Source organism: Chiloscyllium plagiosum, unplaced genomic scaffold, assembly GCF_037043375.1.
Source record: "Chiloscyllium plagiosum isolate Xiang-an unplaced genomic scaffold, Cpla_swu_hap1 HiC_scaffold_16, whole genome shotgun sequence".
NCBI lineage: Eukaryota > Metazoa > Chordata > Chondrichthyes > Orectolobiformes > Hemiscylliidae > Chiloscyllium > Chiloscyllium plagiosum.
Genome location: NW_028270154.1, coordinates 81,882,321 through 81,906,769, shown reverse-complemented (window position 1 = coordinate 81,906,769; position 24,449 = coordinate 81,882,321). Strand labels below are relative to the sequence as shown.

Below are 24,449 nucleotides of genomic sequence, written 5' to 3'. Positions count from 1 at the left end.
TGTTGTCCTGACCAATGAAGAGCATATCTAACACTGTCTAAAATACACGCAATGACTTGGCCTCCAACTCTGTGGCAATGAGTTCCACAGATTCCCCACCATCTGGCTTAAGAAAATCCTCCTTATCTCAGTTCTAAAGGGTTGTCTCTTCACTCTGAAGTTGTACTCTCAGATCCTAGTTTCTCTTATTAATGGAAACATCTCCACATGCATTCTATCCAAACCTCTCAGCACATTTCTTCTGCAAGTTTCAAACAGATTTCGCCCCTGCACACTACGTCCCCATCCACCATTAAGTACAGACCCAGAGTCCTCAACCACTCCTCAAATGAGAAGCCCTTCATCTCCAAGATGATTCTTGTAAACCTCCTCGGGATCCCTCTCCAAGGCCAGCACATCCTTCCTTAGATACAAGGCCCAAAACTGCTCTCAATATTCCAAACATTGGTCTGACCAGAGCCTTATACGGCCTCAGTAGTACATCTCTGCTCTTATATTGTAGCCGTCTGGAAATGAATGCTAATATTGCATTTGCCTCCCTAACAGCCAACTGAATCTGCATGTAAGCCTTAAGAAAATCCTGAATTAAGAGTCTCAAGCTTTCATGCTTAAGATATCTGAAGCCTTTACCCATTTGGAAAATTGTCTATACATCTCTTCTTCCTACCAGAGTGAACACCTCACACTTGTATTCCATCTGCCACTTCTTTGCAGCTCTCCAATTCTGCCCACATCTCTCTACAGCCTCCCTGCTTGCTCAATACAACCTGTCCCTCCATCTATCTTAGTGTCACCTGCAAACTTAGCAACAATGCCTTCAGTTCCTTTGTCCAGCTCGTTAACGTATAACGCGAACAGTCATGGTCCCAACATGGACCCCTGTGGAACTCCACTAGTCACCAGCTGCCATCCTGAAACAGACCCCTTCATCCCTACCTGCGGCCTTCTGCCAATCAGCCAATCCTCTAGCCATGCCAGTATTTTGCCCCAACACCATTGGCTCTTATCTTAATTAGCAGCCTCCTGTGTGAGGAACTTTCTGGGAAGATCATGTCTGCTGCCTCTCCTTTGTCTAACTTGCTTGTTACCTCCAGAAAGAATTCTAACAGATTTGTCAGGGATGAGCTCCCTTTGATAATGCCGTGCTAACTCAGCACCATTTTATCGTGCACTTCCCTGTACTCCGCAACCTCATCCTTAATAATGGACTCTAAAATCTTAGCAACGTCTGTGGTCAGGCTAATTGGCTTATAATTTCCAGTCTTCTGCCTCCCTCCCTCCTTAAATAGGAGCGTTAGATTAGCCATTTTCCAGTCCTCTCAGACCGTGCCTGATTTCTGACAGTGATTTCTGACAGATCGCCACCAATGTTTCTACAATCTCCTCGGTTGTCTTCTTCAGAACTCCGGGGTGTGGTTCAGCTGACCCTCAGTAAAACTAATATCAATGGGAATCAGGGACCAAACTCTCAGCTGGTTGGAGTCATACCTGGCACTTAGGAAGGTGGTCATGGCTGTTGGAGGGCAGTCATCTCAGCTCCAGGACATGTCCGCAGGACTTCCAAAGGATAGTGTCCAAGACACAATCATGTTCAGCTGCTTCCTCATTGATCTTCCCTCCATCATAAGGTCAGAAGTGAAGATAGCACAATATTCAGCACCATTCATGACTCCTCAGATACTGAAGCAGTCTATGTTCAAATGCAACAAGACCCAGGCTTGGGGGTGAGTGGCAAGCAGCATTCATTGCACAAAAATGCCAGGCAATGACCATATCCAAGGAGAGAGAATTTGACTGCCCTCCATAACATTTAATAGTGTTACCATCACTGAATCCTCAACTATCAACATCTTGGGGGTTACCATTGACCAGAACCTGAATAGAATTAGCACTCTGAATGCTGTGGTTACAAGACCAGATCAATCCAGCAATAACTAACTCACTTCCTGACTCCCCACAGCCTGTTCACCATCTCAGGCACTCCAAGTCAGGAGTATGATGGAATATAGTCCACTCCCCTTAATGGGTGCAGCTCCAACAATACTCACTAAGCTTGACACTATTCATGTCAATACAGCCTCCTTGATTGGTATCACAATCCAGAAACATTCACTCCCTCACTGATGCTCAGTAGCATCAGTGTATATTATCTACAAGTTGCGCTGCAGAAATCCACCAATGCCACTTAGCTAGGTAGTACCTTCCAAATCCACAACCACTGCAATCTAGAAGGACCAGCAGACACATGGGAACTGCAATACCTGAACAGTCCCCTCCAAGCCACTCACCATCCTGACACGGAAACATATCGCCATTCCTGTCGTGTTGCCAAGTCAAAGTCCTGGAACTCCTCTCTCACAGTATTGTGGGTCTGCCTTCACAAAATGGACTGCAGTCATCCGAGAAGGCAACTCACCCCTACCTTCTCAAGGGTATCTAGGGATGGGCAATAAATGCTGGTCCAGGCAGCGAAGCCTGCATTCTCGTGAATGCATTTGTTTTAAAGATTCTGTCACTGCACTAATCTCACTTTATTCTGGCAACGTTCTTGAACTGAAAATAGAAACTTTGCTTGGGAAAGGCAAACTCCTTGGTAACAGAGGTCCACTGACTCATCGCACTGTTCTGTCTTTTACACATTTCTGCCTTGCTGCGCACTTTAAGAACTCTTCACTTTCAATGAGAAGACAGGATGTCAGGATGATAAAGAATTTCCTCTACAGATGAGCACGCCTGCACAATGATTCCGAGCAGCTGCATTGAAATCCTACTGGGGCCAATTCCCACACATCTTCATGCTAAATTCATATTCTTATTTATCATGTTTAAATCTGTTGTCCTTGGCGAGTTGCAGATCTCCTGTGAGAAATCATGTACTGTTTCGTATAGGCTCTGTTGGTTCCCCTATGAACACAACCACTTGCCTCCATCATTCATAAAAAAGTCAAGTGCATCCTTGCTTGGATGGTGCCTCCTTGCATCATTTTTTAACAGGAGTCAAATTAATTACAGTAGCACTTTTGGTGCAGTGAGACGCTGCACTCCTACCTCAGTGCCAGACATTTGACTCTGGGATTTGGAAATTCAAATCCAGTCCAGGACACTAGAAGGAAATGGCTTTCTGTGGGGAGAATCTTGGAGTATGAAGAAGGCGCCTTATCAATATGATTCAGTAATGAAATTAATTCTGCCCGGTTGATGAACAAGATCAGGTTCCAAAGAACTCGCACTTCCCACTTAACCAACTGTGTTTCACAGAGAATGAATTACTGACATGAACTGGTTGCTCTGGGGGCAAATGCAACAGTGAATGTGGGCTGGGCAAGTTCACACAGACAAGGATGTCATGGGCCATTGAGTTAAACCATGTCTGGTCAGTGATGATATTGAAAAGATTCATTGGTCAGCTTCTCAGTAGGAATGGTCTTCAAATTGACAGTTTCATTCCAGAACGACACGTCTGCAAATCCTGCTAGAATATGCGATGCCACCCAGGGACAGAGGCTCGAGAGTGACCCAATTTGCATAAGACCAATTTACACAGAAATGATTCCCAAATGGGCACAGTAATCAAAATTACTGTTGGTCTCAGTCTTTATTTGCTCCCAGGCTGCAGGCCACTGTAACCCTAATATTGATCATTTTTTGAACTGCTAAGTCCAATGATAATCATGGAATCCCTACAGTGTGGAAGCAGACCATTTGGCCCAACAAGTCTACACCAACCCTCCGAAGAGTATCCCACCCAAGCCCATTCTCCTACCCTTTTACTCTACATTTCCCCTGACTAATGCACCTAACCTACACATCCCTAAACAGTATGGGTAATTTAGCATGGCCAATTCACCTAATCTGCACATCTTTGGAGGAAACTGGAGCACCTGGCAAAAACCCACACAGACACAGGGAGAATGGGCAAATTCCACACTGACAGTTGCCCGAGGTTGGAATCAAACCTGGGTCCCTGATGCTGTGAGGCAGCAGTGCTAACCACTCAGCTACTGTGCTGCCCTGATGTGATCTCCATCATGAATTCTATGATATCGACAACAAAGGCACAGTAATATATGTTCAAATATAGTTACCTGTTTAAGGAGCAGCGCTCTGAAAGCTAATACTTCCAAATAAGTATTGTGTGATTTTTAATTATGTTCAGATAGGGATGATTTTCTGACTTACAGCCACTGGTTCTCCCTCAACTTTGTTCTTAATGTTTAGATTAGGTTCAGTCTCCTCATTGTAGGTTCTGAATTAGACAAAAGAGACTATAAATGAACAGGGCTGGTGCATAATGATTGATTCCCATAAGACAACCCCCCCCCCCCCCAATGGAAACTGGCTGTTACCACTGTCCAGAACCGAGCCACAATATTGTGTTTGGCCTTTTCATCTCATATTGAGGAAGTTTTTGATGATCAAAAGTGAAATCGAGTATTAAATCAAGGCCCCATTTTGCAGTTTCAATGTGCACCTAGTGCTATTTGTGTATGGAGTTCTGTCAGCTTTATAGTCACTCCCAGGATCAACAATAATAAGTAGAATTTGCTTTCTGTGAGACTCTATAGTGAGCACATTGACTGCCATGTTTGTTCACATGACAACCATGACCACACATCAACTTAGGTCATTGGACATGATATCAGGCAATGATTATCGCCAACCACAAAGAGACCAGCCGCTTTCCCTTGACACCAAATATAATTCCCCGCTGTCAACATCCTGTGGGTTAACGTTGACCACAATCTCAACTTGGACCTGCCTTAGGAATACTGAAGCTTCAAGTGCAGGGCAGAGCCTGGATATTTTCAGTAGAGAATCTCTCCCTCTCTCGAGCCTATTCACCATCTACATGGTGCAAATCAGCAGTTGGTGAGATGCTCTCCATTGTCTGGATGAGTGTTGCACCATCAAATTCTTTTCAATTTCAAAATTATACTTTATTTATTAAAATATCTTTATATACATACATAGTCATGAAAGCAGTTCAGTTCATGTACTGTAACAAATGAAGAAACAAAGATTGGAGTTTGACTTTATGCAGCAAACAAACCAAAGACGTCTTTTACTCATACAAGACTGTATTCACGTGTATTTGAGGCACTGGGAGAGTCTAATAACTCATTTAACTTCAGCAGAAAGACCTCAGACAATGGTTTTTCCCCACTGTGCCAAGGCAGCAGCTGCCCCAAGCTTTAGTCCGTCTGTCAACACATAGTCCTGGACCTTGGAATGAGCCAGTCTGCAACACTCACTCAACATCAACCCCTTGCTCTGGAAGACCAATAAGTTTCAGGCAAACCAAAGAGCATCTCTCACCGATTTGAAGGTCCTCCAGGCGCAGTCAATGTTTGTCTCAGTGTGCATCCTGAGGAACAGACCGTAGAGCACAGACTCCCACATCACAGAGCTGCTCAGGACAAACCTCAACAAAAACTATTGCATCTCTCTCCAGACTTCCTCTGCAAAGGCACATTCCAGCAGGATGTATGTGACAATCTCTGATCCACAGCAACCACTTCAAGGACAGCGTGTGGTGGTGCGGAGCATTCAAAAAGCTCAGCGCAATCTCAGAAAAAGCAGCCCACTTGATTTTCCATCTAACCCATTGTCACAATAGTGTGCACCATCTATGAGATGGAGAAAGTGAGGACTGCAGATGCTGGAGGTCAGAGTTGAAAAGTATGGTGCTGGAAAAGCACAGCAGGTCAGCAAGCATCCGAGGAGCTGATGAAGGGCTTATGCCCAAAACGTCGACTCTCCTGCTTCTCGGATGCTGCCTGACCGGCCATGCTTTTCTAGCGTCACACTTTTCAACAACATCTGTAAGATGCCGTGCCAAGCATGTGACCAAATGCACAGAGAGAACGGCAACTGAAAAAGGCAAACTCAGTATGAGGAATCAATGCTGGTCTTGTTAGCATTGCCCATATTTTATGAACAAATCTTTTAAAATATGAAGTACGTCTAGAGTTTGTGCCAGGGCTCATGCAAATTAAAGCCTTCTATAAAATAATGAAGGGAATAGATAAGATCAATGTAGAGAAGATGTTTCCACTGGCAGGTGAAACTAGGACAAGAGGGGATAACCTCAAAATTAGGAGGAGCAGGTTTAGGACTGAATTGAGCAGGAACCTCTTCACCCTGAGGGTTGTGAATGTGTGGAATTCCCCACCCAGGGAAGTAGTTGACGCTACTTCAGTAAATGTTTTTCAAGCTTTTTTGAACAGTAAAGGAATTAAGGGTTACGGTGAGAGGGCGGATAAGTGGACCTGAATTCATGAAAAGACCAGCCTTGATCTTATTGAATGGCAGAGCAGACTCGAGGGGCCAGATGGTCAAATCCTGCTCCCAGTTCTTAAGTTCTTATGTTATGTTATCTTTTAAAATTAATTTAATTTTGCATACTCTTGGGTACTGATGTTTACTTGATCTAAAGTCAACAGCTAAGCTGTGACAGCTCTGATCACGCTTGTCAGTGTTAAAGACTGAAATCCCAATGAAACAGCTGGCTGTATTTTGACGCTGGCAGTGGCAGATGGCTCTATAACATCGGGGTCATTTTGCGTCGTTAACCTTGCAGCCAACAGAAACCTGTCATCTACATCAGAACAACAGTTGTCTGAAATACTTTCAGCTGGCAGATCACTGCCACTCCCCAGCTCAACTCAATCCCAAGGCTGAGTCCCCTCAAAATGTTCAAGAGTTCATTACAACATAATGCTTTTTTTTTACACTGTCTGGCTTATTTACTTGCCGATCAACACTCCACTGTCGAAAGATTAATGATAAGCCCAGGATTAAAGCAGCAAACTGGAATACTTTTCATGGTGGCTTATACATCTGATCTTCTGCATTTAGAGGAGTGATTCTCTTAATAGATGTTCAATAAAAATAGAAGTTCCAAGTTTGATCACACTGACTCCTGCACCCTCATAACTGAGAGTCTGATCTATTAGCGCAGAATAATCGTGACGGAAGGAGTTAAGCTTATACACTTAAAAAAAAAGCAGAGAGATGGTTTAGAATTTCACTAGCATTCCATTAGACTGAAACAACAGATTTCATAACATTACATAGAATATACAGCACAAAAACAGGCCATTTGAACCAACTAATCTCTTCCTATTGCTTACACCTCACGCCTGTCCCTCCCCATTCTACCTCATCGCTGGCTTTCAACACAGCTTTCTATTTGATTTTGCCTCATGCATTACTCGGTTAGTCGCATAGCCATCTCTGAAAGGTATTGTTTCCCACTTCCTCTCTGGGTAAATATCTAAATGGACAAGCCCATCGCAAGGTTGAGAGAGCACTGCACAGTTTTCAGATAACGTGTTTATTTGAGGTCACATATGTGCTTTCAAGGGGACACAAGTAGTGGCTCTATTTCAGACATGAGCAGACGCATCATCCGCAGGATCCTGGCAAAGGTGTCTTGTTCAACAAACATCTCAAAAAAAGATTAACTGGTTAGTATTAAATTGTTGAATGTGGGAGCTTGCTACACACAGAGACATTTCAGAAATGACAACAGTGACTACACCTCAAAAGGACATCATTGGCAGTAAAGGTCTTTAGGATGTCTTGAAGTTGCAAAAGGCACTATTGAAATATAAATCTATCTTTTATCTTGCTTCCTTTTGCCAGCTTTTATCTCATCTATGTCCCGTGGTAGTAAGCTCCATGTTCAAATCAGTGTCTGAAGAAATAAATTCCCTATGTTTCTTCGAATGTATTTATTAGGAACTTTCATGCGCTCGCGCTTCAATTTCGGATCTTCCCACAGAGGGAATCTACCCTCTCCGGCCCAATCGTCATTTTGAAGATCACTGTTAGGCTGCATATAAATCTTCTCTTATGAGAAAGGGAAACCCCAATCTGTTCCATATTCCCAATTGCTGGAATCTCTCATTTCTGATTCTACTCTTGTAAATGATGAATACAGTCATAGAAATACACTCATACAGCATGGAAACAGGCCCTTTGGCCCACCATCTCTATGCAGGCCAACAAATACAAAACTGCACTAATCCTATTTACCAGCTCTTGGTACATAGCTTACTATGCCTTGGCATTTTAAATACTCATCCGAATCCTTCTTAAATGCTGTGAGAGTATCTGCCTCCCAACACCCTCTCAGGCAGCATGTTCCACATTTCTACTGCACGCTGGGTGAAAAAATTATTTCTCAGATCTCTTCTAAACCATTTACTCCTCACCTTAAACCTATGCCCTCTGGTCTTAGACACATCTACCGGGGGATAGAGAGTCTCATGATGTACTCTGTCTGTGCCTCTCGCAATTTTGTATACCTCAGTCAGACTCCTGCACCTCCCCCCATCACCCACCCTCCTGTGCTCCAAGGAAAACAAACCCAATCTGCCTCTCCAATCTCTCCTCATAATCAAGACTTTCCATTCCAGGCAACATCCTGATGAATCTCCCCTGTACCCTCTCCAGTGCAAACATGTCCTTCCAATAGTGTGGTGACCAAAATTGCACATAGTGCTGTATCTGTGGACCAAACCAATGTTTTATGAAGTTGTAATAAGATTTCCTTGTTCCCATATTCTACGCTCCAGCTAATGAAAGAAAGCATCCTGTGTGCCTCCTTCACCATCCTGTCTACCTCTGCTGACACCTTCAGGGATCTATTAACTTGTACATCATTCTCTTTTACCTCACTGTTCCCTAGGGATCTACCATTCATCATCTATGACCTTCCTTTATTGGACCTCCCCCAAAATGCATCACCTCACTCTTATCAGGATTAAATTTCATCTTCCATTACACTGCCCAATTTACCAGCCAATCAGTATTAGACTCGAGCCTGAGATCATCCTCCTCACTATTAACACCACCACCATTTTCTGTGCTATCTGCAAACTTTTGACTTGTACATTTCACATTAACATCCAAATTGTTAAGAGGCTCAGCACGGATCCCTATCGTACAATATCAGTCAAAGGCTCCCAATCACAAAACTATACTTCCACCACCACCCTTTGCCTCCAATTTTAAATCAGTTTTGGATCCATTTTACCAACTTGCCTTAGATCCTTATGTTTTGGAGCAGACTTACATGTGGGACTTTGCCAAAGACCTTCCTGAAGTCCATCCACCACCGTTACCAGTTTACTGCTTTAACTTTTCAAAAAAGGTCCAACTAAATTAGTCAGACAGGATCTTGCTCTAACAAATCCATGCTGACTATCCTTGATCAATTCTTATCTCTCCAAGTATTAATTAATCCAGTCTCTCAGAACTTTCTTACAATAAATTCCCTACGACTGAAGTCAGACCAATCAGTCTGTATTTCCCCTCGGTCTGTAACTCCCTGGCCTTTCCCTGCTGATGTGCTTAAACAAAGGAACCACATTAGCTACTCTCCAGTCATCTGGCACTTCACTTGTAGACAGTGAGGTATTAAATATCTCTGCCAGAGTCGCAGCACTCTCCTCCTTTGCCTTCTATAGCAGCCTGGGTACTCTCATCGACCCCTAGATATTTATGCACCTTAATACTCGCTAGAACATTTCATACCTCCTCCTTTTAAATTTTAATGTGTTCTAGAACCTCACCACCACAACTGAAATCCCTGGCTACAATATCTCTCTCCTCATTGAATACAGATGAGAAGCATTCATTTCCACTAACTATATGTTTGGGTTGTTCCTTTGGTTTCTAATAAGTCCAACCCACTCCCTAGTAATCCTCTTACTCTTTATAAACTAATAAAAAGCTTTGGGGTTTTGTTGAACCCATCTGCAAAGATATTTCATGGTCTCTTTGCCCTCCTAGTATATTTCTTAAGCAACCTCTTACAATCTCTTGACATTTGAAGAGTTTCCCCTGTTTTTAATGCACTTACACTTTAACGCACTTACGTACACTTCCTTCTTTTGTTTATTAAACTCTCAATATCCATTTACATCTCAGTTTCCCTGGACTTGCTGCCCTTGCTTTCACTCTTAGAGAAACATGCTGGCCCGGAATTCTCACTATATTAGTTTATAAGACTCCCACCTGTCAAATGTAGATTTACCTGCAAGTTGCTGCTCCCAGTCTATGGCGGTGCTGAAAAAAGCACAGCCAGTCAGGCAGCATCCAAAGTGCAGGAGAATCAACATTTTGAGCATAAGCTCTTCTTCAGGAATTCATTAGCTTATGCTCAAAACTTGCTGTTCGGATGTTGCCTGACCAGCTGAGCTTTTCCAGTACCACACTCTCGACTCTGATCTCCAGCATCTGCAGTCCTCACTTTCTCTGATGTTTGCCAAATCTAGTCTCGTGATATTGAAATTGGCCTTCCCACAATTTAAATTCTGCACTATGATCACTCCTTTCCAAATGACTGGAAGTTACAGAGTTATGGTCACTATTCCCAAAAATGCTCACCAACTAAAACCTTAACCACTTGACTGGCTTCATTTCCGAGGATTAGGCCTGACATTGTCCCAGCTTTAGTTGGACTATCCTCTTACTGGCACAAAAAGCTCTCCTGGGAGCACTTAAAACATTCCAGCCTGTCTAATCCTTTCACTCTAAGGTGATCCCAGTTAGTGTCAGGGAAGTTGAAGCCTTCTACAAATATAACCCCGTATTTCTCACATTTTTCTGTGATTAGCATATATGTCTGCTCCTCTATCTCCCTCAGACTGTTGGAAGACCTGTGCTCTAATCCCAGAAATGTAATCACCTCTTTTTTTTTGTTTCTAAACCTCATTTGAACACTTTCTAGGACGCCCTCCCTCTTTACTGCAGCAATGGTTTCCCTTATCAATAATACAATGTCCCCCACCTCTATTACATTCCACCCTATCGCACCTGAAACGTCTACAGCCTGAAAATATTGAGCTGCCAGTCCACGCCTTCCTTCAATCTCAGAGATTGCATCAATATCACAATCCCATGTGCAGAGCAAAAAGTTCTTCTTCCACTTTCTCCAGTGTTTCTGTTATTTTTGCAGTATGGGGTTTTACATTGTGCAGTATTCTAAATGACCCATGTAGGTTTGACACATTGTCACAACTTGTGAATTGCTTCCCCCCCAGAAATCAATCCCAATGCTTTGTTAGCATGGCTAATTGCTTTGCTGACATGCAATGCTGCTCTTAATGACTTGTTCATTTGTAGAGACCTTGAACCCTCTGTTTTCTTTCTAGCCTATTCATTTCTTATGTCCAATAGTAAGCAGTGTTTCTGTTTTATCAACCAAAACACATCACCTCACATTTATCTATATTATAGTCAATTTGTCACTTAACTGTCCATCCGGTGAGTGTTTGAATATCAATTGGATTTTTTTTTTGTTTTCCTCAATTTTAGCTGTACACTCTAGATTGACAATTTTGTTATTGGCTAACTTACTCATAAATTATTCTGAAAATGATATCATTCATGTAAATTATAAATAACAATCCGTCCTGACAATTATTTTTGTTGCACATCATTTTTTACCTTCGTCCAACCTGAGGAATGATTGGTTTATCTGCTTTTAATTTTGTAGCCAATTTTCAAACCATTCAACTAACGTGTCCCCTGACTCAACAAATTCTAACCATTTGTCATGTGACTACTGTGTCATACGCTGTCAGAGGACATTTAAAAATCCCATGCATGACATATTGTCATGATGGCGGATGAGAACACTGAACACCTTGTGGACAGATTGAACTTTTGACTAAGAAATGTGCCTATTGATAATGTAAGTCTAAGAATGGAAGTCACTGACAACCTGTAGATTCCTTCAGTGAATCCCTGTAATACCACACCTCACAAGGTGCCAAGGAAATTTAAAGAGAGAGACTTCAAAAGATAGAGGCGCATGCCAATCTAATTGCTTCTGCCCTGCTAGAAAAAAAATCTTCAAACAGTGGAGTTAAGTTATGGAGTCATAGATTCACACAGCATGGAAACAGACCCTTGGTCTACAAGTCAAAAAATGTAAGCATGTTTTAACCTTCCAAGAATGTACAAAGGTAAAAGAACCAAATGGAACCTCTGAGCAAATGTGTTACTGAACAAATGTGCCATTGTTTACTTGTGTGCTGTCAAGGTCATAACCTGAGGTTAACCATGGCACATCCCTTTGTAGCTCTCAGCACAGGAAACCAGTCAACATACTTGTCACCATTAAAAAGAAGCCAAGACAAATGGATTCCAGCTAAAACGCAAAGCCAAGAATCTCACTGTATACTGCACTTCTATCAATGTTAATGCAACTGTTATCACCCAAAAGCTACAATGTTCCAATACCTACTCTTCACAAACAATCCACACACTGATTCTATGTTCTCTTAACTTTTAACATTTTTTGCACTCACTTTGACAGAATCAAAGAATTGTTCCAGTGCAGGAGGCCATTTTGCCCATCACACCATCACGAGTTCTATTCTCTAGTGCCAATCTGCTGCCTTTTCCCCCTATCCCTGCAAACCATTTCTATCCAAATAATCATCCAATGTCCTCTTAAATGCTTCAATTGAAGGTGCCTCTAAAACATTTCCAGGCAGTGCATCACATACCCTAAATACTTACTGTGTGAAAAAGCTCTTTTTTTGACATTGGATTTGCTACATTTAGCACATCTCCTTTAAACCTACACACTGGTGTTCTATTTCATTTTTACAAACAGGAACTGCTTTCTCTACCTATCTAGGCTGATCATGCTTCTGAAAATGTTTATCAAATCTGCTCTTCTGCTCTCCAAAGAGAAGAGTGCCAACGGCTTCAATCTATCCTCATCGCTAAAGTTTCTCATTCCTGGAACCATTATTGTAAATTGATTCTGCACTCTCTCCAAAGCATTCACATCCTTCCGATGATACAGTGCCAAGAACAGTGCACAAAACTCCTGCTGAAGTCTAACAAGTGCCTTATACAAGTTCAAAATCACACCTTTGTTTTTGTACTATATGACTCTTTTCACTTCCATGTTGTGTGCATATGTGTTGCATTATTCGTTCCTCTCACATTTAGTAACTAATAATTTAATTTCCTTTTAATTCAGGAAAACCCAATTAAATTAACTCCTTGTAACACATAAATTCACTTGGTCTGAGAGAACAATATGCATAAGCGAGGGGATCCTTTTTATTAATGCTGTTGTGACCGAGAAAGGGGTTTTGGTGCATAAAGACAAGGGCTAGATCATTTCACCTCACCTCAGAAGATAATAATTTAGGATATCCCATCGGGAGCAACTATAAGTTGGGAAACTTCACACATGACCGATTCATAACATTACATTATTTTTGTCTATTCTTTCTATTAACTTGCCCAAAGAATCCTATCAGGTTAATTAAGCATGACATAGAGTCATAGAGTCAGACAGCACAGAAACAGACCCTTCAGTCCAACCAGTCCATGCTGAACAGAATCCCAAACTAAACTAGTCCCACCTGTGTTTGACCCATATTCCTCCAAATCTTTCCTATTCATGTACTCATCTAAATGTCTTTTAAATGTTGTAACTCCCTGCGTCCATCATTTACTCTGGAAGTTTATTCCACACACTAACCAGCCTCTGTGTAAAAAAGTTGCCCCTCATGTTTTCCTTAATCTTTCTGCTCATACCTTAAAAATATGCCCCCTAATATTGAAATCCCTTACCCGAGGGAAAAGACACCTGCCATTCACCTTATTTACATCCCTCATGATTTTATAAACCTCTATAACATCTCCCCTCAACATTCTATGCTCTGGTGAAAAAAGTCCCAGCCTATCCAACCTCTCCAAGTAATTCAAACTGTCCATTCCTGGCAATGTCCTGGTAAATCCTTTCTGAACCTTCTTCAGCTTAATAATATTCTTCCTATAACAGGGCGATGAGAACTGCGCACAGTACTCCAGGGAGGCCTCAACAACCTTCTATACAACCTCAATATGACGTCCCAACTCCCATATTCAAAGGTCTGAGCAATGAAGGCAGGTGTGCTAAGTTGCCTTCTTAACTACCCTATTGACATTTGACACAAGTTTCAAAGAATTATGCATCTGAACCCCCAAATCTCTGTTCTACAGTACTCCCCAAGGCCCTACTTTTAATTGTAAAGGTCCAACCCTTGCTTGTTTTATCAAAATGCAATACCTCACAGTTATCTTCATCTGCCACTCCTCAGTCCATTGACCCAATTGTTCAAGATCTCTTTTTAGTATTAGATAACTTTCTTCATTGTCCACCGACTTTGGTGTCATCAGCAAACATACTCATCGTGCCTTCTATATTCTCATCTAAATCATTTATACAAAGGATAAACAAGAGTGGGCCCAGCGCTGATCTCCAACAACTTATCACCAATCAAAGTCAGACTCACAGGTCCAGAGTTCCCAGGCTTCTCCATACATTCCTTCTTAAACAAAGGCACAACATTAGCCACCCTCTAGCCCCCTAGCAGCTCAACTGTGGTTATAGATGATACAAGTATTTCTGGAAGGTGCCCCGCAGTTTCCTCCCTAACTTCCCACAATGTCCAGGGATACATTAGATTGGGTTCTGGAGGTTTATCCATCTTTATATAATTTAAGACCTGCAGCACTTCCTCATCTGCAATGTGATGTGGAGGAACCAGTTTTGGACTGGGGTGGACAAAGTTAAAAATCACACAACACCAGGTTATACTCCAACAGGTTTAGTTGAAAGTGCTAGTTTTCAGAGTACTACTCCTTCATCTGTTGGTTGTGAAAACTGATATATTGAAAAAAATCCTAGATTGTTAAGTCTTTTGTCTTTTAGAATGGGTTTGTTGGTTTCGGTTCTTTAATAGATAAATCCCAGAACTTCTTTTAAGTCACCTTATCAGGATAAGGTTTTATAACAAATGGTGACATCTCAGCTCAAACAATGCCTTAAAGGTGTGAGGTCAGAGTCTGTCTGTATTCCAAACTTGAGTCAGATTAGTTCTATTTCCAAAGTGGAATTTACAAAATATTACATGGACTGCAGGTTCTGCATTTTTTCAGCAAAATAGAATGCATCTGCAAATGTAATTCTGCAAATATACATAAACCTATATGTGTGTGCACATGCAGGAGAGAGAGACAGAGCGAGTCTGTGCGAGTGAGTGTGTGCATGTGAGTGCATGTAAGAGAGTGTGTGTTTGTATGTGTGCAAACTCCAAGGCATAATGCATTAGTGAGACTAAGCAGACACTATGACAATGGATGAATGGACACCGCGCAACAATCACCAAGTAGGGGTGTTCCTTCACAGTCAGGGAACACTTCAGTGATCAGGGACTTTCAGCCTTGGACTTTCGGGTGACCATCCTCCAAGGTGGACTTCAGGATGGGCAACAATGCAAAGTGGCCAGGCAGAGGCTGATAGCCAAATTCGGTACCCATGGGGATGGCCTCAACCAGGACCTTGGGCTCATTTCACACTATAGGAGACCCCACTGCACTACACACTCTCTTTCACACAGACACAGACACACAGACAAACATACACACATGCACACACACAACACTTACAAACTCACATACTCACGCAGTCCCTCTCTCATATGCACACGCGTACACCCCCCACACTCACACTCACGCGCACACCCTCTCACAGACTTATACTCCATCACAATCACACACACACTTTATCAAGCTTACACACACTCTCTCACATGCACTCATACTCACACACATACACTCACATGCACATACTCACTCTGTCTCTCTCTCCTGCACGCATACTCACATGTAAGTATATGGGATGCATTTGTATTTGCAGAATTATATTTGCAATAACATTCTATTTTGCTCAAAAATGCAGAACCTGCAGGTAGTTAGTCCATGTAACATTTTGTGAATTCCACTTTGAAAATAGAATCAGTCTGACTCAAGATTGGAATACAGACAGACTCTAACCTTACAACTTTAAGGCATTGTCTGAGCTTAGATGTCACCTTTTGTTCTAAAACCTTAAATTATCTTGAGAATGTGACTTAAAAGAAGTCCTGGGATTTACATATTAATGAACTAAAGCCAGCAAAAAAGATGAAAGACTTAACAATCTAGGTTTGTTCAATATATCAGTTCAGCTGCATGAGATTGTAATCTTTTCCGATAAATTCTGTCATATGGTTTTGCTTCACAACGACCTGATGAAGGAGCAGTGCTCCAAAAGCTAGTGCTCCCAAATAAACCTGTTGGACTATAACCTAGTGTTGTGTGATTTTTAATTCTGTAATGTGAACTGTTTTAAACACATCAATATTTATTTCCCTGAGCTCTCTAGCCTCCATTTCTGCAGCCTCAGTAAAAACTGACACAAAATATTTATTTAATGTCCCCCCTGTCACCTGAGGTTCGACACAAACACAAACACAGACCCTTTCATAAAACAAAGGTGATTACTTTTATTCTGTCTCTTTTATTCTGGATTTTTAAAAGTTGTTTCTTTTAATCTTGATTTCAGATCTTTCCTGATGCTATTATTGTGGTCACTGATCTATAGTTTTGAGGGTATTTTTTTGAATAGGAACATTAGCTATCCACTAACCTTTCAACAATAACTCTTTTTTTTAATAAACACTGGCGTAGATCATCACCTTATTGGGATTGTATCATAGACATCCTAATAGTCAGAGGGAAATTGAGAAGCAAACTTTTCAGGATAGCTCAGCTATCGGTAGGAATAATAGGGTTGTTATGGTAGGGGATTTTAACTTTCCAAACATTGACTGCGACTGCCATAGTGTTAAAGGTTTAGATGGAGAGGAATTTGTTAAGTGTGTACAAGCCAATTTTCTGATTCAGTATGTGGATGTACCTACTAGAGAAGTACAAAACTTGACCTACTCTTGGGAAATAAGGCAGGGTAGGTGACTGAGGTGTCAGTGGGGGAGCACTTTGGGGCCAGCAACCATAATTCTATTCCTTTTAAAATAGTGATGGAAAAGGATAGACCAGATCTAAAAGTCTTCAGAAATGAGATAACAAGAATCCAGAGAAAGTATATTCCTGTCAGGGTGAAAGGGAAGGCTGGTAGGTAGAGGGAATGCTGGATGACTAAAGAAATTGAGGGTTTGGTTAAGAAAAAGAACGAAGTATATGTAAGGTATAGGCAGGATAGATCAAGTGAATCTTTAGAAGAGTATAAAGGAAGTAGAAGTATACTTAAGAGGGAAATCAGGAGGGCAAAAACGGGACATGAGATAGCTTTGGCAAATAGAATTAAGGAGAATCTAAAGGTTTTTACAAATATATTAAGGACAAAAGGGTAACTAGGGAGAGAATAGGGCCCCTCACAGATCAGCAAGGCAGCCTTTGTGGGAGCCACAGAAAATAGGGGAGATACTAAATGAATATTTTGCATCAGGATTTTACTGTGGCAAAGGATACGGATGATATAGACTGTAGGGAAATGGATGGTGACATCTTGCAAAATGTCCAGATTACAGAGGAGGAAGTGCTGGATGTCTTGGTTAAAGGTGGATAAATCCCCAGGACCTGATCAGGTGTACCCGAGAACTCTGTGGGGAGCTAGAAAAGTGATTGCTTGGCCTCTTGCTGAGATATTTATATTATCGATAGTCACAGGTGAGGTGCCGGAAGACTGGAGATTGGCAAACGTGGTGCCACTGTTTAAGAAGGGCGGTAAAGACAAACCAGGGAACTATAGACCGGTGAGCCTGACCTCAGTGGTGGGCAAGTTGTTGGAGGGAATCCTGAGGGACAGGATGTACATGTATTTGGAAAGGCAAGGACTGATTAGGGATAGTCAACATGGCTTTGTGCATGGGAAATCATGTCTCACAAACTTGATTGAGTTTTTTGAAGAAGTAACAAAGAAGATTGATGAGGACAGAGCAGTAGATGTGATCTATATGGACTTCAGTAAGGTGTTCAACAAGGTTCCCCATGGGTGACTGATCAGCAAGGTTAGATCTCATGGAATGCAGGGAGAACTAACCATTTGGATACAGAACTGGCTCAAAGGTGGTGGTGGAGGGTTGCTTTTCAGACTGGAGGCCTGTGACCAGTGGAGTGCCACAAGGATTGGTGCTGTGTCCTCTACTTTTTGTCATTTACATAAATGATTTGGATGCGAGCATAAGAGGTACGGTTAGGAAGATTGCAGATGACACCAAAATAGGAGGTGTAGTGGACAGTGAAGAGAGTTATCTCAGATTACAACAGGATCTGGACCAGATGGGCCAAAGGGTTGAGAAGTGGCAGATGGAGTTTAATTCAGATAAATGCGAGGTGCTGCATTTTGGGAAAGCAAATCCTAGCAGGACTTATACACTTAATGTTAAGGTCCTAGGGAGTGTTGCTGAACAAAGAGACTTTGGAGTGCAGGCTCATAGCTCCTTGAAAGTGGAGTCGCAGGTAGATAGGATAGTGAAAAAGGCATTTGGTATGCTTTCCTTTATTGGTTAGAGTATTGAGTACAGGAGTTGGGAGGTCATGTTGCGGCTGTACAGGACATTGGTTAGGCCACTGTTGGAATATTGCGTGCAATTCTGGTCTTCTTCCTATCGAAAAGATGTTGTGAAACTTGAAAGGGTTCAGAAAAGATTTCCAAGGATGTTGCCAGGGTTGGAGGATTTGAGCTATAGGGAGAGGCTGAACAAGCTGGGGCTGTTTTCCCTGGAGCGATGGGAACCTGAGGGGTGACCTTATAGAGGTTTATGAGGGGCACGGATAGGATAAATAGACAAAGTCTTTTCCCTGGGGTGGGGGAGTCCAGAACTAGAGGGCATAGGTTTAGGGTGAGAGTGGAAAGATATAAAAGAGACCTAAGGGGCAATTTTTTCACGCAGAGGGTGGTACGTGTATGGAATGAGCTGCCAGAGGATGTGGTGGAGGCTGGTACAATTGCAACAGTTAAGAGGCATTTGGATGGGTATATGAATAGGAAGGGTTTGGAGGAATATGGGCCGGGTGCTGACAGGTGGCACTAGATTGGGTTGGGATATCAGTCGGCATGGGCAGGTTGGACCGAAGGGTCTGTTTCCATGCTTACATCTCTATGATTCTATGACTCTGTCTGGTGCCTCTGTTGTTCCACTGGTCATGCGTGCATACCATCTGGACTTATTCTTTCAGTCTTGCAGGTTTATCAATTTTTCCCCCTTTCTGTCCACAATCTATCCGTTCTTTTCTGAGCATCCCCATTAATGAGGTGAATATATCATTATGGTCTTCATAAAAGCTGAGGTGAAGCAATTATTCAATACCTCTCTTCATTTATTCGTATAGCCCTAATTGTTTTGAGTTTCTAATTTGTCATTGCCATGAGAGAGGAACAATAAAAATCAGTCTGGTCAATGACCTTGTAAACGTGGAGATGAATATTTGAATACAGAAACTGCTGATCAAAATATCTTTTATAAAATATCACAGAAGAAAAGAAAGGCACTTATTTATTGCTCCATTTAATATTGGAATGGGACTAATACACTGCAGTGTTGAAATCTGTACAAAAAGTATTACTGAAAACAGGGTACAAGTTTGTGTAAACCATTCCTGACATAGAACAATAAGTCTCTGTAAATTTATTCTGAGGCTGTTCTGAGATGGTGCCATGAACCAAAAACATTCAGTCTATTCACTGAATGTTTAAAAATCTTGAGATGCTGGAACCCATTATGTTTTATGCTCTGCATTTTTGGAATATGTTACAGCAAATTCCTCCTTTAAGAAGTCCACAATGACTAACGTAATTATCTGGTTGGAAATAGAATTGATCAAAAGAAAGAAAGGAAGCATTTGCATTTACATAACTTGCTTTTTGCGACATCCCAAAGCACTTTAAAGTAAATTAACTACTTTGAAAGTGGAGTCACTGTCTCAGTGTAGGAAATGTCAGTCAATTTGTGCACAGCAAAAAAAGGCAATGATGAGATAATCTGTTTCACCAATGTTGAACTGGAGATAAATATTGGATAAGTCGCAGAGAATACCTCTTCTGTTCTCCAAAATTGAGCCCTTAAGAGATCCTTTGCATCTCCCTCAGAGGGCAAGTTGGGCTTTAGTTTAATTTCTCACCAGAAATGTAGCAGTGCTGCACTCCCTCGTCACTGCTCCAAAATGTAAAAGTTGGACGAGAACAAAATAATGAGCAACATCTTAGGTTTGACATATTACCTGTCCACCTGCACAGCTGCTGAAAATACATAAATCTATGAAACATTAGCTCTGAATGATGTGAGATTTGTATCGTGGATTCATACCCACAGAAAACTGGCTTGTTAAAACCATGATGTTTTCAAACCAGAACAGAACCAGATTCAATATAATGGACATGTAGACAATGTGCTAACAAAGGCCATCTTTATTCCCTTCTGTTCTCAAGAAATGTTGACTTTACTGAAAAGAAATAAAATTAAATACAATCACAACACAAATGTCTTCAGGACCTATCTGTAGAGCTTGAATATCTATTCAGAACATTGCCACAGTAGCAGAAGGAAATCATTTATTGGATATGATTATGTGATTATTGAAACTGCTAATGAAGCTATACCCTAATATCCTTTCCGCTGTCACATCAATCAGACCCTGCAGATGGCTAAAAGCTAGTGGCCCAGTTAAATTTATGTGCAGATATAAAACGAAGGAACAGCAGCAATCAACAGCAAGTGAATGCTAGCAACAATTAAAGGAAAGTGTGGTGCACTGAATAATTACGTGAATCCAAAACATTGTAAAAGCCTTGCACTACACACTTGCAGATATCTCTCAGAGTCTGTTGCTCTTGGGCTTCAAAGCTGTTGGTTGGAGCAGTCAGTTTGTATTAAACTTATAATATGTGAACTTCAACTCCACAGATGTATTGAAGGTAGACATACTCATTATAATGCAATTGAAGCAGAATATTTATGTGCAGCCTATTTCTTTTAAGATCTTAAAGCAATGGTAATTGGAAGACTTTGGTATTGTGTAGGTATCAGCCCATCATTTGTAACACAAACACAGAAATAGCTGGAAAAGCTCAGCAGGTCTGGCAGCATTGGTGGAGAGCAATCAGAGTTGACGTTCGGGTCCGGTGGAAATCAGAAACAAAAACAGAAATTTCTGGAAAAGCTCTGTGGAGAGAAATCAGAATTCACGTTTTGGCTATTTTCCTCAGTTCCGAAGATGGGTCACCGGACCTGAAACATTAACTCTGATCTCTCTGCACAGATGCTGCCAGATCAGCTGAGATTTTCCAGCAATTTCTGTTTTTGTTTGTGAATGCTTAAATGCTTTAGGGTTGGAACCAGAAGGACCTTTTTTTTTAAGTCAGCAACTCCAGGATAAGTACTTCAAGAAGAAAGGTAGCCACTTAGCAAGCTATAAACAGAACTGTTGCAATGATCAGTTAGTGGACCAATTCACCTTATATAGGCGATGTCCCTGATAAGTATGAGTCGTGGGGCCTGTACCTCATTTTTCTAACATATTGGCGATGTTGAGTCAAATATGTTTCCCCTTTATGGGTATACTTTCTCTTCACCTCCACCTGTATTCCCGTACCCCAACAATATGCACATTCAAGGTCACCAACCTTTCTTCTTGAAGAGCTCACTGCGCACAATCTCAGTCATAGACTGGATCTTCTGTTTCTGCAGTTTATTAGGTGGTATGCTGTTGTAAAATTCTAACAGAAGTTGGCTGCAGTAGAAAGAGACAGAGAAAGAATTCATTAGTGCTCTAAGAAAATAAAATTCCAATAGCGCAAGGTACCTCAAAACTACATGTTTCAAGAGCTTTGTTTCGTCTGCACTGGCAGAGGGATGCCCAGCTAACTTACGTAAGGATGCAATTAAGTTAGGTTTGGCTTACAAGAGGCTCAGTCTCAAGCAGATACAAGTTACAGTTTAATTTGGATTTTTCATCATGCAAGTGTTAATAATCAAAAGTTAACAGAACCAAGCCCCATCATTGTTTGTCAGTACAGATCTTGGGTAGTGCTGAAAAAGACATATTTTGTCAATGCTTTCCATCTTGCACTCATCAGGATAATTCATGAGAATTACCAATTTCAGAGGAAGGGCAACTCTTGTATTGTATGAGGGGAGAATTATGATTGGTCAGCAAGAGGATTCTGATTGGTAGAAATATGTCATGGAAAATGTGTCAGTTTATGATGAGTGACAGCTAATTGCCAGATTTTGTTTACTTTTCTAACCAGGAATGGTGGCCTAGAATGATCAGGGCCTTTACTCATGGAAAGCCACAGAAGAAATATTGCACAGAACTGTACTTTAATGGGGCGAAGCAGAGACAGCTTCTTGTTATCTTGAGGGAGTTACATTTCAATGCTGCTCGTTATAATGCAAAAACACAAACATGCATGGTGGTGATCTCAGGAAGCCATTAATAACTTCAGTTGTTTTAGTTAATTAAGCTAAAATGATCTATTGCTTTGAATGATAGTAGATTCAATTGGGTACAAAGCTTGGAAATGAGAAAATTAGATCAGAAAAAGCTGCCATTTTATTAATTTATTTTATTGGCTGACTGAAGCTTGCCTGGGTGGGATTTCAGAGATTCCAATTGATGAAGCACTCCAATTGATGCGGTGTTTGATCATTATTAGTTTTCCACGCATATGATGTTGAAATAGTGCATTGGAAAACATAGGAACCAGCAACGTGGAGTTTGACAATGTTAAAATAGTTTGAAGCAATGCAGAGAAGTACCATTTGCACATTTAATAGATTCACATCTGTAATACACCCTTTTATTCCTCATGGGGCTGTGAACATCACTGGTAAGATCTATTACCTTTCCTTGATTGCCCTGGAACTGAATGGCTGGATAGGCTACTTCAGCAGGCATTTAATTGTCAAACACTTTGCTATGGGGCTGGAGTCACATGTAGGCATGGAGTTCTTTCCCTTAAGGACAGCAACCAGAAACAGATGAAGGTATGTACAACTATGAATGGTCATGAACTCAGTGTCTCCCTGATTGGATTCCATTCCAAGGTGTCCACAAAGGTCTTAGCTGGACAACCAAGTGTCGAAGTCCTGGGCTCTCACTATTCACTGTAGTTGGTGGCAGGTGTTAGGAATTATGTGAAAGCAGAATCTCAACTCTACTGACTGGTATCAAATGGGTTCAGCTGAAGTTGTGGCCAAACACAAGTACTTGATGTTGCCAAAAAAAGTGTGGTTCTTGTCAGTGCCTGTGAACTGTAAGACATTTCAGTATCCAGGGCATGGTGAAGATTGGAGTGGAGAACAGATGGGTGAAGAGTTGGATAAAGACGAGACCAGAAGGAGGGGCACAGGCAACTGAGGAGGAGAACAGGAGGGCTGAGGTGGGTGAGGCAAAGGGATGGGGTTGGGAGTGTGGGGGCAGGTTCAGGGCAGAAAATCAGATTGCAAGGTCAGCTGTGGCAGGCATGGACTGGAACTTAGGAGGAGAGGGCCAAAATTTAATGTGGGAGAGGTCAGAGTTCAGATGGATCATGGGAAAGGAAAGAAATGAGAGAGCATGGGGGCAGGAGATCAGCATGAGGAGTGGACACCAATCCTCCATTGGTGCATTTGTCACCCTGCAAGGCTCTCCCTGCCCTGATGCTCCACTTTCCATGTTTTAAGTTACAATATTATTTGTACAACAGACGTTTATAATGGCTTTTAAGAACAGAATCCTGAATCTAGTACATGCTCTCAGTTGGTTGGACTCTGGCTACAGACAGCTGACGATAACGAGAGGCAGAGAAGCTCCATACAATATTTACGCCATGGTGATGAAGTCAGAATATCAAACCACTCTACTGCAACTGCCAATGGGATCAGTGAAGGCATATGACAAATTGCATCTCCCACACTCTGCAAAATTGGAAATACCCAAACATTTAACGCCAAAATATTCAGTGCCTACCCCAAGCATTGGGCGATACCGTCAAATGCCAAGACACTGGGCAGGATAGATAAATCATTGACCACAGGGAAGTCTGCACCACAGGAACCTCTGCACATAATATAACCAATCATTGCAGTGCTGCATTGAAGAGTGCTACACTGTCAAGGTAGGGGGAGGAGTGTAGGGAACGATATTGAATGATGGCTTCATCTGTTACTCTGGATGAGAGCTTTATCCTCATGTGACGAACCAGGAGAATGCCCCAAGGAACTTTCTTGATCAACATTCACCTTTCAATTAAACGCCACAAATTGGACCGTTATTCAAACTATTCTCTTCCTGGGGAAGCCTTGGCTGAAAGTGAGTCGCTGGTTGCAGTGATGTGCTTCAGAGCAATGACAACACTTGGGAAGTCTGCAAAGGCATCCCCAGGGTGTGCAAAGATCCTACATGAAGGTTCTGACATGTCAATTTCTGATATAGTGACAAAAACAGAAATTGCTGGAAAAGCTCAGCAGGTCTGGCAGCACCTGTGGAGAGAAATCAGCGTTAAAGTTTCCGGTCCAGTGACCCTCCCTCAGAGCAAATACAGTGATGATCTGTGTGGAACACTTCCTGTTTCAATCAATCCCTTCGGTGCTAATGAT

The 24,449-nt window shown here is 41.7% G+C and overlaps 1 protein-coding gene across 1 annotated transcript in view; it reads right to left on the bottom strand.

Annotated features, from left to right (window-relative positions):
• Positions 1-24,449, bottom strand: part of LOC122556798 (dedicator of cytokinesis protein 2-like) — a 754,195-nt gene that overhangs the window by 473,700 nt on the left and 256,046 nt on the right. The window contains exon 25 of the mRNA XM_043703987.2: positions 21,491-21,597. Within this exon, the coding sequence (XP_043559922.1) occupies positions 21,491-21,597 (107 nt within the window). The remainder of the gene's footprint in view (positions 1-21,490; positions 21,598-24,449) is intronic.